At 48.5% G+C, this 12,021-nt stretch overlaps 1 protein-coding gene across 2 annotated transcripts; it reads right to left on the bottom strand.

Annotated features, from left to right (window-relative positions):
* Positions 1-652: 652 nt before the first annotated feature.
* Positions 653-9,956, bottom strand: SAP30L (SAP30 like). Of its 2 annotated transcripts, XM_059062978.2 has the most exons (4): positions 9,224-9,951; positions 4,741-4,863; positions 2,430-2,528; positions 653-900 (listed from the first exon to the last, which is right to left on the bottom strand). In XM_059062978.2, exons 1-4 carry the CDS (start codon positions 9,419-9,421, stop codon positions 772-774), a joined length of 549 nt encoding a protein of 182 aa, XP_058918961.1. In that variant the 5' UTR covers positions 9,422-9,951; the 3' UTR covers positions 653-771. The 2 variants fall into 2 exon arrangements, with proteins under 2 accessions (XP_058918961.1, XP_066888124.1); XM_067032023.1 differs by lacking the exon at positions 2,430-2,528 and having other exon boundaries at positions 9,224-9,956.
* Between the last annotated feature and the right edge of the window lie 2,065 nt (positions 9,957-12,021).

Consider the following 12,021-nt stretch of genomic DNA (forward strand, 5'->3'; position numbering starts at 1 on the left):
ACAAAGAGCCGTGGCTCCCGGGAGGGGCTCTGCCTCAGTGTTTCTGGAACCTCCACAGATACAGCTTGGCACATGAGACTGCCCTGAAGTTCTCGTCTAACCTGAAATATCCTGTTGGTGCATCAGGATTTCCTCACACTCTGGAAATTAAGTGGCGAGCAACAGAAACGGCACAGGTCTCAATACCTAGAGGTGGGAAGCACAAGGCTGGCACTGTTAGTGATAGCTGGATTAACCAGCAAATCCCGACTGAGTGCCTACTGTGTGCAAAGCACAGGGCTGGCGAGGGACCAGTGTCAAACGGATTTGCTGATAAGCGACAAAGCGTGCAACAAAGAGGGGCACCTATGTCCCCAGCAGACAGGTCTGCTCATGTACCTCCCCGCCGAGCCGTACCTCGCTGCTGGTCCAGGGCTACACCTCACATGTGGCAGCGTGGAATTACAAGGTGACTATCAAAATATTTGTCATCCCACATTTCCAGTGGAACTGACTTAATGCTTTGCTGAATGTGGCAATACATTGTTTTTCTTTCATTCTTTTTCCGATCTTGTTTTTTTTTTTAGTCCAGTAGTTGCCTTAAAAGAAAGTCTGTGTATAAACATGCTGAATCATGAGAATATAATCCTCCTGACCGAAAAGATTTACAGTATTCATCATTCAAACTTTTTTATTTACAATAAAATTTAACAGTCTTTACGGGCTTAAATGTAGCAGATATCACCTGTGCATTAAGCATTATACTTCATTTCTTGAAGATGTACTTCATCATCACTCAAGCTGCTTGCCGCCCTCTGATTTCTGGTCCAGTCTACTCTTGTTACTCTTCACCATGTAGATGAAGTAAGCGAGCGTCTCCTTTTCATTCACGGGTATGTTCCTGAAGTGTCGGCTGACAGTCTACACGGGGAGGAAAACCAGAGTCCATTAAACCACGTGAACCATCAGGGCCACAAATTCTAAGCTATGCAAAAGAGGGAACAGCAAGTTGCTCCCAGAGCTATGGAAGGGGTTATGACTACTGCAGAACTTCCTGCAGTGCTACAGAATGCAGAATGCCCTTTTTTCCTAGGTTTAGGTGATTCGGTTTCCAGGCTTCCAAAAGCAACACTTTATTCCACAATACTCCTAAGGTGCGGTTCTGTTTCAGTGGCAGCCAACTGTCCATCATGGCATAGTCTCAAGGTCATCCTCATGGAGCAAGAGATTGGGACTGCAAGGGTTGACCAGCTGCTACCATAACCTCTCAGGCCCAGAAACTGGGCAGAAAATTGTCCTTTTAAAATTGTGTCGAATAAATAGCCAATTGAACAGATGTAAGTGTCTCACCCAAAAAACCATCTAGATAGTACATAACTGCCTCTTGAAAGACATGAGAGTTGAAGAAAAATTCATCATTTACTATGTATTCCTGATACTTTATTTCCAAGTCCTGAGAATGCAGGTCTCCTCTTGCCCCATCTCATCCCACCCCTCCCACCAGGGGTGGACACTGGCAAGGGTAATGTTATCTTGAAGTAGGAAAGGCTTGCATGCTTCTATGGTTTATCTGGACGCTGGTGAAGGAGAGATTTAACGGAAAATGATGGATCAGCAAGAAAGCTCTAAAGGGAAGACCAAAAACCAACAGGGATGTGACACCATAAGGAAATCTCTGGATGGACTGAGGGCGCTGGTTCAGATAAAAAGGGAGTCAGAGAACGAAAACTACAGAGCGGTTGTCTCTGAATAGTAGGATTGCATTTTTCATCATTTCCCAAGTTTTCTACAATAGACAGAAAAACATATTTAGAAAAGAAGGATGAGAGGGTACCCACACAAATGCCAACAGGACAGAAGTATCAAGGCAGGCTGTCAGTATATTAAAATAATGGCCAGTGGAGCATCTGCATCCCCATCCCATGCCCGGAACTGTGTTAGGGACTCTGGGCAGGAGAAAACGTTCTTAGGCTGATTCATTATAATAAATACTTCCATTACCAACATCAGAGTAGAAGAAATCAAGGAAAAAAACCAAAGAAAGAAAAACAGCTCCTACAGAACATGAGTAAAGGTTTTGGGATGATTAATCAGACACACCTCATGTGCAGAATGGAACGTATCTAGAAAAAATCTTGCAAAACAAGATTCAAACAAATGAACAAACAAAAGAACGCTCAGAACTTAGAATCAGGAGTCTTGAGATTCCAATCTACCAACTTGCTGTATGGTTTTAAGCAAGTCCTTTCTCTGTGCCCTGGTTTCTTTTATGGAAATCAGGCCTTTCTAGATCTAAAGCTGGGGGATTCTAAATTGTGCAAAAGAGGGAAGAGGAAGTTGCTTCCAGAGGTATGGAAGGGATTATGTATAGACACACACGGAGAATCGAGGTCACCATCAGAAGCACAACGCTGGCTCTCCCTCTTTAGAGCGCAATTTTGTCTACCTACTTCTGCTAACTGGGCCTTATTGAAGCCTGGTCTGGTCTGCAATTTGTAGTGCCGTTTATAACGTCGGAGAGTGTTCACCTGCAGCTGGAACAGATCAACCTAGAGAGAAGAGGAGAAACACATTATCCATCACCTGACCAGCCACGACTCACTGAGAGCCCACTGTGTGCCTAGCACTACACTAGATAGGGGTGGGGATGGAGAGACTACAAAGAAGTCTTAGAAATGGTCCACCAAGGACTAATAACTGGCTGGAAGGACAGGAACAACAGTGGAAGCAGAGCTCTGGCAGGGGAGGGGTGGTCCCAGAAGGCTGATGGAGGTTGTAAAGCTTCCGCTAAGGAGAGGCAGGGTTTAGAGAGACAGTGAGGAAAAGAAGTAGAGTAGGGAATGAGAGAGAAGGCCATGGGCTCGGAAAGCCATGAGAGGACATACGGGCTAGGGGTGAGAGGCTCTCATGATGGGTTTAAAAGGTGAGACTGGGTGGTAGCGTGTCTTGACAAGCAGGAGAGAACCTAGGTGGAGGGTGCTGTTCTAGGAAGATGGATCTGTGGTGGTCTGTGGGAAGACTGACTGGGGGGGTGGAGGGACAGCAGAGGCAGATGCTGCAGCAATGGTCCAGAAATGAGATGGTGAAGCTGAGCTCTGCAGGGGTGCTGATGCTAGAGGGGGTAGCAGGCATGGAGAGCAAAGGTAAAAGCAGACAGACATCCTGGAGGAAGACAGGCCAGAGCATGGCACAGAGTAGCTAGAGGGGTGTGACGGAGGACAGTGGAAAGTACTGGTATTCTCAAATAGTTCTCCCCTAGGCTCAGCCTTCGGGTATTAGGATCCTTAATAGCCTTCCAGAGAAAGCTCAAAGCTACTGTAGCAAATGTACAAATCAGCAGGTTAGGATCAGGGTCTCTGCAGATGACTGGGTAACAGAGGGGAAAGGACCCTCCCTTTTTTTTTTTCTAACAAAGGAAGAGAGGAAAGCTGCACAGTCATGAAATATTGAAGGCCCAGAAAGTTGGGCTGCCTTTACCTGCCTCTAAAAGAGATGTTCTTGCTTCAGGCAGGTGGAGAGCACTTAAAAACAAAATGAATGATCAATATGAGGGGCCAAAGTCCTTCATTCTTTTCAAACATTCCTCAAACCTTTTTTTTTTTTTTTTTTTTTTTGTGAAAAGCATTTAGAAAGTGAACACATCCATTTCTTCATAAAATAATAATAAGAATGCTAAAAAGCATTAGAAAGATACTGTAAACCAATGCTGGAAAAGGGGACACAGGCAGGGGCAGAGGGAAAGGGCCGTATTTTCAAAGGTTTCCTCCACATCTGCAGACAAAGGCCCACCTACTCTTTCTATTCCTACACAGTCATTTTCACTCTGAGCGCTAACAGGCAGTTGCCTTATGAAATATTCATTCATCAAATATTCAGTGTACATTATAAACGGTTCTTCTTTTGCTGAGTCTTAAGTGAAAACAATTTAGATAGAAAGAAAATTCGATATTCCTCCCTGTAGCCTTGCTTAATAGACATTGGCACCTTGAAGGAAAGGCAGGCTTCTGGTTTGAGAAGCCTAGGGCTCATCACCTAGCACAACGGTTCTCAGCAGGGGATGTCCTGCCCCCCAGAGGACACCTGCAATGTCTAGAGACACTAGGTGTGCCTGGCACCTAGTGGGTAGAAGCCAGGGATGCTGCTGAACATGCTACGATGCACAGGACAGCCCCACCACAAAGAATTATCTGCCCCAAATGTCAACAGTGCCAGGGTTGAGAAACCCTGGGCCAGTGTAACTGATCTTGGAATAGATCTTTGGGAACAAGCCTGGACCAGGAATCAGAGAGTGAAAGAAAATCAGAGCTGGTGTGACCTGACAGCTTACACCTTCATTTTGCAGACCAGAAAACAGGGGGGAAATGACTTCCCTCAATCCATATACACTCAGTCTCTAACTTTAAGGGCAAAAACAAAGTTTTAAAAATCTTGACATTGTGGTTGTATTTAAGTATTTCTCAGGGGTTTTTTGAAGAAAGTCAGCACAGCCTACTGGAAAAGGCACTGGACTGGGGCTCCCAAACTGTTTGTGTGACTCTGAGTGTCTGTGCCTGTCTGTAAAATTGTGGGGCAGGCAGACCAGTTGATTTCTAAGCTTTCAGCTCTCAGATTCCATATTACTATGACTCTATGATTCACTTTTCAAATACACCACAGCAACAAAGAGGAGACTAAAATTACTTCTTAGGCCAGGCCAGAGGTAAGGATCAGGTTAGAATACATTCTCCCAGCTTTTCTTAAGGTAAAGTTTTGGACCTTTACCTCAGGAATGTCAGTGTCATGCTCAGGAGAATCTCCACCATCGTCACTTGTCTTCCTCTTCCTTTTATTTCGTACACTCTGGATGAAATTTTTGTGGAAATCGCAAATATACAGGTGCCTTACCTGTTGGGAAGCAAATTAAAGTCAGAGTTGCCAATTCCATGGAAACAGCAACAGGTATCATCTGTCAAATTATGAGGCTTTTCTCCCTTGCGAGGCATTGGAGAGACCGAAGGAAGAACAAGATGCAAGCCATCATTTCCACAAGTTTCCTACTGAATTGCACAATGAGAACCCCTCAAAGAGAACGCTAATATCACACTGGGCAGTGCGTTATAAACCAAGTCCCCCCTGAATGATAAATACAACAAATGGTATGGATACAGCAAAGGGCAAGGCCCTGCGGCTGAGCTAGCTAGAGTGGAGGTCCCTGACCAGAAGGGAGGATTTGCAGGTAGTCAGGAAGCATTCCAGATGGGAAAAGCCACGACTTAAGTTTCAAATGAGGCCAATGGAAGGCGTGAGTGAGGAGGCCCTGAGGAGACCATGTCTCTTAGATGGCGGTGACTGCCTGTGTAGGAGCATCAGGAGAAATTCGGGGGTCGGGGGCATGAGAACAGCTTAGACTTTCCTTCAAACAAGACAGGGTCCCCCAAGGTTTTTGAAACAGGGAGAGACGTGACATTTTCAGACCTGTAGGAGTTAGGAACTTATACTTCACTGGAATGCACTGCCCCCGGGAGCAGGAAAGCAGGAAAGAAGGCACTGTGGTAATGGTAGACGGGACATCCTATTTTTACATTGACACCAGTTACTATTGTACGATGACAACCCTCTGAAAAACTATTTCTGTGTATCTATTTATAATTCTTGCATCACCACACATCCAATCCACAGAGAGAAGTGGAAAGAGATGCAGAAATTCTCACAAGGTGGAACCACATAAAAGAAGCTGGGGGACTTCCCTGGCGGTGTAGTGGTTAAGAATCCGCCTGCCAATGCAGGAGACATGGGTTTGATCCCTGGTCTGGGAAGATCCCACATGCCACGGAGCAACTAAGCCCGTGCGCTACAACTACTGAGCCTGCGCTCTAGAGCCCACGACCCACAACTACTGAGCCTATGTGCCGCAACTACTGAGCCCACACGCTCTAGGGCCCCCGTGCCGCAACTACTGAGCCTACGTGCTGCAACAACTGAAGCCCGCGCACCTAGAGCCTGTGCTCCGCAACAAGAGAAGCCACCGCAATGAGAAGCCTACACACAGCAACAGAGTAGTCCCTGCTCACCGCAACCAGAGAAAGCCCGCACGCAGCAACGAAGACCCAACGCAGCCCCAAATATATAAATAAATAAATAAGAAACTTAAAAAAAAAAGAAGATGGGTACAACTGCTGCTTTTCTAATGCAGGCTGGAGGCTTATTATAATAGTAAGTGAAGGAGGCAACAGCAGCTAAGATGTGAAGAACGTGTTCTTATTAAGAATATAACTAGCAGGGTTGAATGGAGGATGACTGTAAATGACTTGGGGTTGTTGACACTGAACCAGATGTTGCGCAAATGTTCTTCAGAGACTTCTGAATTTGAGTTTATTCCTCAAATGCTTAAAGATAAAAGTAAGCTGATAGGAAACCAGAGTAATTAATTCAGGCCTTTTCACGGAGAAAATAATGAAAACTGTTTTTTATTCAGATGAATTAGCACTTTCATGTGGTTGGATTAGTGAGTCATGAGTAGTTTTAAGTTTACATTGTGAGGGTGTCTTGCAGACAGCAGGTAATCAATAAATGCTGCTGCATCAACACAGCCATCCCCTTGCATCTAAAAGCAGCTTAGGCCAGTAAAAGCCACATTTACATATGGCAAGAAATTGGAATAGCTTTGCCAGATTCAACTCTGTCGAAGGACCTGCGGACACAGCACGTGTCACTGTCTCAAAGAATCTCATCTAGTTGATGTACAGACTACTGGATGTGCTTTTATGAGGGAAGAAAGCACACTCACAGCATACCCTACATCCCTCACAGGAAGCTGGCCCTCATGTTAGCTAGTTTCACATGTAAGGTCTGAGAGACTAAGCTGTTCCTCAAATTCATAGAGTGACAGACTTGGAAAAAGAACAGGCAGAAGACGTGATTCCTAAAGCTGTGGCTGGGAGATTTCGGGTCAGGACACTAGAAGAAAGGAATCCTAGATGGAAGACAACTCAGCAATCACCAGTGTAACCTCCCTGGCTTCCATCTCATTTTCTATTGGGATAACCTGAAGCCACCTAGAGTGGAGAAATGACCTGGCCAAGGTCATCCAGACCTTCTAACCCCTGACACACCTCCTTTCCTCCTGCAATGTTTTCCTTACTCTATTCTCCACTTCTACTTTTCTCCAGAAAAAAGCAGATATATGTCAATTGGAGGGATGTTTGAAAGCATGTTATATCTTAATAAATCACAGAACACTGCCAATGTCTACATGAAAGGAGTTAAACTGCCTGAGTAGAATTTAAGGTGCTATTATTTAAAAAGGTTCTCTGCTAGACCCTTTCACATGATAAACAGTCATTATTCCTCCTTAACCGTTTTCAAGTACATATTGGTTTTCAGAAAGTTCAGAGCCCAGTGGCCTTTAGGGAGTTGGGGGTGGAGAAAGGAGGGTGGTAGAAAAGGCTCTAGCGTTTTTTTTTTTCATGTTTCACTTTCTGCAACAGCTAAAAATTCTTGTAACACAGCAGTTACTTAGAACTGAATTCCTGCCCAAGCCTGTGAGAATGTAATAGAATCCCTTTCAGAAGTAATGACTCCACAACACCACCTTCAAACAAACTGTGAGTGATTCTGCCTTGAAATCCTACTCCTTCAGAAGCATTACATTTTGGGAACTCTAGTACCAGGCTCAGGCTGCCTCTCTTCTGGACAGCGTGTGTCAAACGGTCAACATAGCCCAACACAGGTTTTCCAGTGGGGTCACCGGGAAAAATGGAGCCCCAGTTGCGACAGCACAATTATTCAGATGGTGGGTTTAAAAGAACTGGGAATTTCTTTTTTTTTAGTACTGTAAAATATTATTATAAGCTGCTCAAGTGAAGGCTCCCAACAGCCTAAACAGAAGGTGGGCAGTGTTTCCATGAGGATGAATTCATTACTGTCTTAGAATTAAGCATTTCATTTCCATACATGTCCTAATCCAGGCCACGATAGTGTCTAGCCAGTTGTTTGCTTGGATCAATTCCTTTCATTCATTCATTCATTGACAGAGATTTGTACTAAGAAAGCCATCAATTCACCCTCAACCACTTAAAAGTAGCATCTTTCCATTCAAGAGCTGCAAATATAATTGTTAACTTAAAAAAAGTGGGGGTGAGACTGAAGAGCGTAGAAGGAAGGGCAGGGAAAATTTTTTTTACTTATTGAACACTTAATCAAGGCTTATGCATGGGGCTTGGAAGTAAATCAGACAACGGATTCAAGAAATTAACCAGCCTCTTGGGTGCTGTGTGACTTTGGCACCAGTCACTTCCTATCTCTGGGCCTCATTTTCAGCTGTAAAATCAGAAATGGAAAAGTGGGTGCCCTTTCAGTTTAACAAGCAATCTCTGATTTCCCCCCAAAGTGGAGGAATTTTGGTTCTAGAAGAGAATGGATGTTAACCACCTAATCTCCTCGCTGGTCTACCTGAATATTAAATACCCCTCTAACTTATTTCCAATTCCTCATCACCAGGCAGCCACTTAAGGCTTGCAGCAACAGATGTCAAAATAAACAGTTCTTAAAAGGTTGACAATCGGCACATCTTTAGAATAGTTAACAAGAAGTGGTGAAATCACACAGGAAAAGTTTTCTATTCAAATTTAAATTACCCACCTCCACCCTCCCGGGCAATTTGTAAAGAAGTTAACCCTATAAAAATGGATTTTCTTCCTTTCCATCACTTCGACTGCCAGAGCCACCTCCCTCTTGGTCTTATTTCTGCCACATCCTTGAAAATCCCAGGTCCCCACAGCTGCCTGCTGAGCAGCGAGCTCGGTGACCCTCTGCAGAAGCTCAGGCCGCCCCAGACAGGGACGTAACTGCCACCTTTCTTTTTCTGAAGGAACAACACGTATCCGAGAAGGAGGGAGAAGTTGGAGAGAGCTGGGTCCCTTCATCACCTCCTCCCTAATACCTGCTCCTCCGTGGGCCAACCAAATGAACCCACCTCTTCCTGCTCCCATGTCTACACCAATAAAACGAGGTAAAAACTGGTGTCAAATCTTCCTAGGCAGGAAGGGTCCTCGGAGCCCCCGCCGCTAACCTCCCGGATTTGGGCAGAGTCCTAGTTAGAGCCCACCGGCGCCGAGCGGCCTTTGCAAGCCCAACTCCTCAGTTTGCAGATAAAGGGCGGCGAGGCCCAGGGCGGGGAGGGCCCCCGAGTCCCGCCCGCAGCCCGGGGCAGCGGGCCGAGAGCTGCCCGGTGCGGGGGCCCAGCCGGGGGCAGGGACTGACTCACGCTCTTGTCGATGTCCAGCTTGAGTTTCTTCTGCGAGATGCTCTTCTGGACCCTCTTGCTGAAGGAGGCGTTGCCCGCGGGCCGGACGCAGCGCTCGCCGTCCTCGATGAGGCAGCAGCTCTGGCCGTAGCCCGGGGCGGCGGCGGGGGCGGCGGGGGGCCCTTCCCGGCTGTCCTCCTCGGTGCTAAAGCCGTTCATCTCCCCGCCCCGGGCCGGCCCCTCTGGGGGAGGGTCCCCCGTAGGCCACTCCGCGGCCGCGCTCCCCGCGGGGCAGGTTGCCGAGGCCCCCGCACTCGAGGGTCCCAGAGTCCGTCTCCAGCCGAGGCGCTTCCCTGCCCCGCGCCCGGGAGGCCCGGCTCCGCTCCGCCGCGCTCCCGCTCCTTCGGTCTCCGGCCCCGCGTCTCCGCCAAGCCCCTTCCTCCCCGCTCGCGGCCGCGGGGTCGGATCCCGCGGCTCGCAGGGCCCCGCCGGGAGTCACCCGGAGGCGCCTTCTGCCGGGGGCCCTTAACCGTTACCCTTCGGCGGGGACGTCCGGGAGGGCGTCCCAGGAAGCAGTCGCTCCCCGAGGACTCCAGGCCCGGGTTGCCAGGGGGTTCCGAGGGCCCCCGCCGGCTCCCGCCTTATTTCGGCTGCCGGGCAAACTCGCCGCCGGGCAGTTCCCCCGGGGTGGCGCGGCCTCCCCGCGCGGGGCCCGGCCTCGAACCCGCAGCGTCCGGGCCCCGCGGAGCGTCCGGCCCGCCCCACCCCTGCGGCCGCTCGGCTGCGCCCCGGGTCCCGCGGCAGCCCCTGGGCCGCCCGGCCGCCGCCCGCCCAACGCTCCGCACCACAACAGTTCGCTCCCCCGCCCTCCGCGGGACAGCGGAAGTCCCGCCTCCGCGCGTCCATTGGCCGCGTTCGCACTCTGGGCGGGGCCTCCGCCGCCGCTTGCGCGTCCCATTGGGCGCCATCGCCGCCAGTCCCCGGCGCCTGGCTACTTCCTGGACTCTGCTGGGATGGGTTCAAAGTAGAGAAAGTGGAAGAGGGAAGAGTTCCCCGGGTGAGGGAGGGGAACCGGGTCGCAGACTCTCCGGGCCCGGGAATGGATGGTTAGCAGGGTCCCGGCTGGACGGAGGGCCCGACTCTGGGTACGGAGGATCACTTTCGGGGGACAGAGTGCAGACGTGGGCGGGGACGCAGAGGGAGAGATACGCGGAGGGGCATGTGAGGGGGGACCTAAAGGGGATAGAGAAACTGTCAGGAGAGGTTCAGACTGGGTGAAACGGAAGGACCACGGCCAGAGGACCCGCAGACCGGCGGGATAGAAGTCGGATAGAAAGACAGTCGTGGCGGGAAAGACAGAGGGACGATCGGGACAGATAACGTGGAAAGACGTGCAGAAGAGGTGATGGGGGTCTGACGGCGGGTCTTGCCAGGTGGTCAGAAGCTTAGGGTGGCGGAGACCCCCCACTGTGGAGACTGGGACTGACTTGGTCGGCGCGGAAAGAAAAGGAGAGAGAGAAGGGGACCCAAGGGGCTTGGGTGACCCTTCCGCTGGGAAGAATCGGAAGTCGGGATTAGGTCTGGAGGGTGGACTAGGTGAACCGCAGGGAAGAGGAGGCGCTGCGCAGGAGATGTAGAAAAGGCTGCACCAATCTCGGCGTGGAGAAGGGCTTGTCGTACTTTGGGCCCTCCCTGGAGCTCTGTAAACTGTAGCTTCTAATGCTTTAAGCCTCCGGGTTTACCCGCGAGGTGACCGCGCACTGCGGAGGCCCGGAGCTTGGGGTTCGGCGCCCAGGGCTGTAGGGAAATCCTGTAATTCGGCACGCCTAGTCAGGCCACCTCTCCACTGGGTAGCCTGGGGATAAATGAGGGCCAAAGGCCCGAGGGGACTAGCCCAGGGTCATGCAGTCATGCAGTCTTTTAGGGCTGGGCAGCCTTTTCTCATGGGGAGGGGCGTGGAGGGGACTGGGCGCGTTAGCTAAGCACGTGTACCTATTTTGGTAGTACTAGGTGGCATTAAAGAGGCTTCTGGTTTGCGTCTTGTTGAAAACGGAAAGCTACCAGTTTTCATGTTTAGAAGCAGATGTCCTATGATCTTCAGTTTTCCTCAGTGGCCTTAAACGTATTTGTACCCACTAGCCTAGTAATTTCACATGTGGGGCAGCCATTTTAGGAAATCGGCCTACCGGAGAATATTTTATACGCAACAATGTTCACTATGGGATTATTTATAATAGGAAAAATGTTAAAAGAACCAAAAGTTTCACAAGGGAAGATCAACAATCTAACATCTAACATGGTTAGATGTTAACATGGTTGATCTAACATGGTTAGATCAACAACCTAACATCTTCAGAATGAGATATTTTGCATTTTGCATAATTCACCACTGACTCTTCAACAAAGAGTTGATGAGTTGGAGAAGTGCTTTATTTACGTTAAGTTTAAAATACAGGATATAACATTGCATATGGGATATGATGTGTGTACATCTATGTTTTTAAAAAAAGAAAAAAGAAAAACAACTATTTGTGCCTAAGAAATACACCAAAGTACCAACAGTAATTATGATGGATATTTTTCTCCCTTTATTCTACCTTTGCATTTTCCCCAATAAATATTTCTTGCCTTTACAGTAGGAAAACATAGAATAAAAAATTAATGGAAAAAAGGCAAGTTGAGTAAGATTCTTCCCTCAGAGTTCATATATTCAAAAATAAATTATTGAGCATATAATGTATACTCACGTCAGGCTTGGCCACACGAGGAAGATGAAATAATAATCCTTGCTTTAAAAGAGGATATCTTCTAGCAGGGCA

This window comes from Kogia breviceps, chromosome 4 (genome assembly GCF_026419965.1).
Source record: "Kogia breviceps isolate mKogBre1 chromosome 4, mKogBre1 haplotype 1, whole genome shotgun sequence".
Taxonomy (NCBI): Eukaryota; Metazoa; Chordata; class Mammalia; order Artiodactyla; family Physeteridae; genus Kogia; species Kogia breviceps.

Coding starts and splice junctions, on each gene's coding strand:
- SAP30L (XM_059062978.2), bottom strand. CDS start 9,421: ATGAACGGCTTTAGCACCGAGGAGGACAGCCGGGAAGGGCCCCCCGCC. Junction 4,864..9,223: donor AGCTGGACATCGACAAGAGC/GTGAGTCAGTCC, acceptor GCTTCCCAACAG/GTAAGGCACCTGTATATTTG. Junction 901..2,429: donor ATAAGGCCCAGTTAGCAGAA/GTAGGTAGACAA, acceptor CTCCCCGTGTAG/ACTGTCAGCCGACACTTCAG.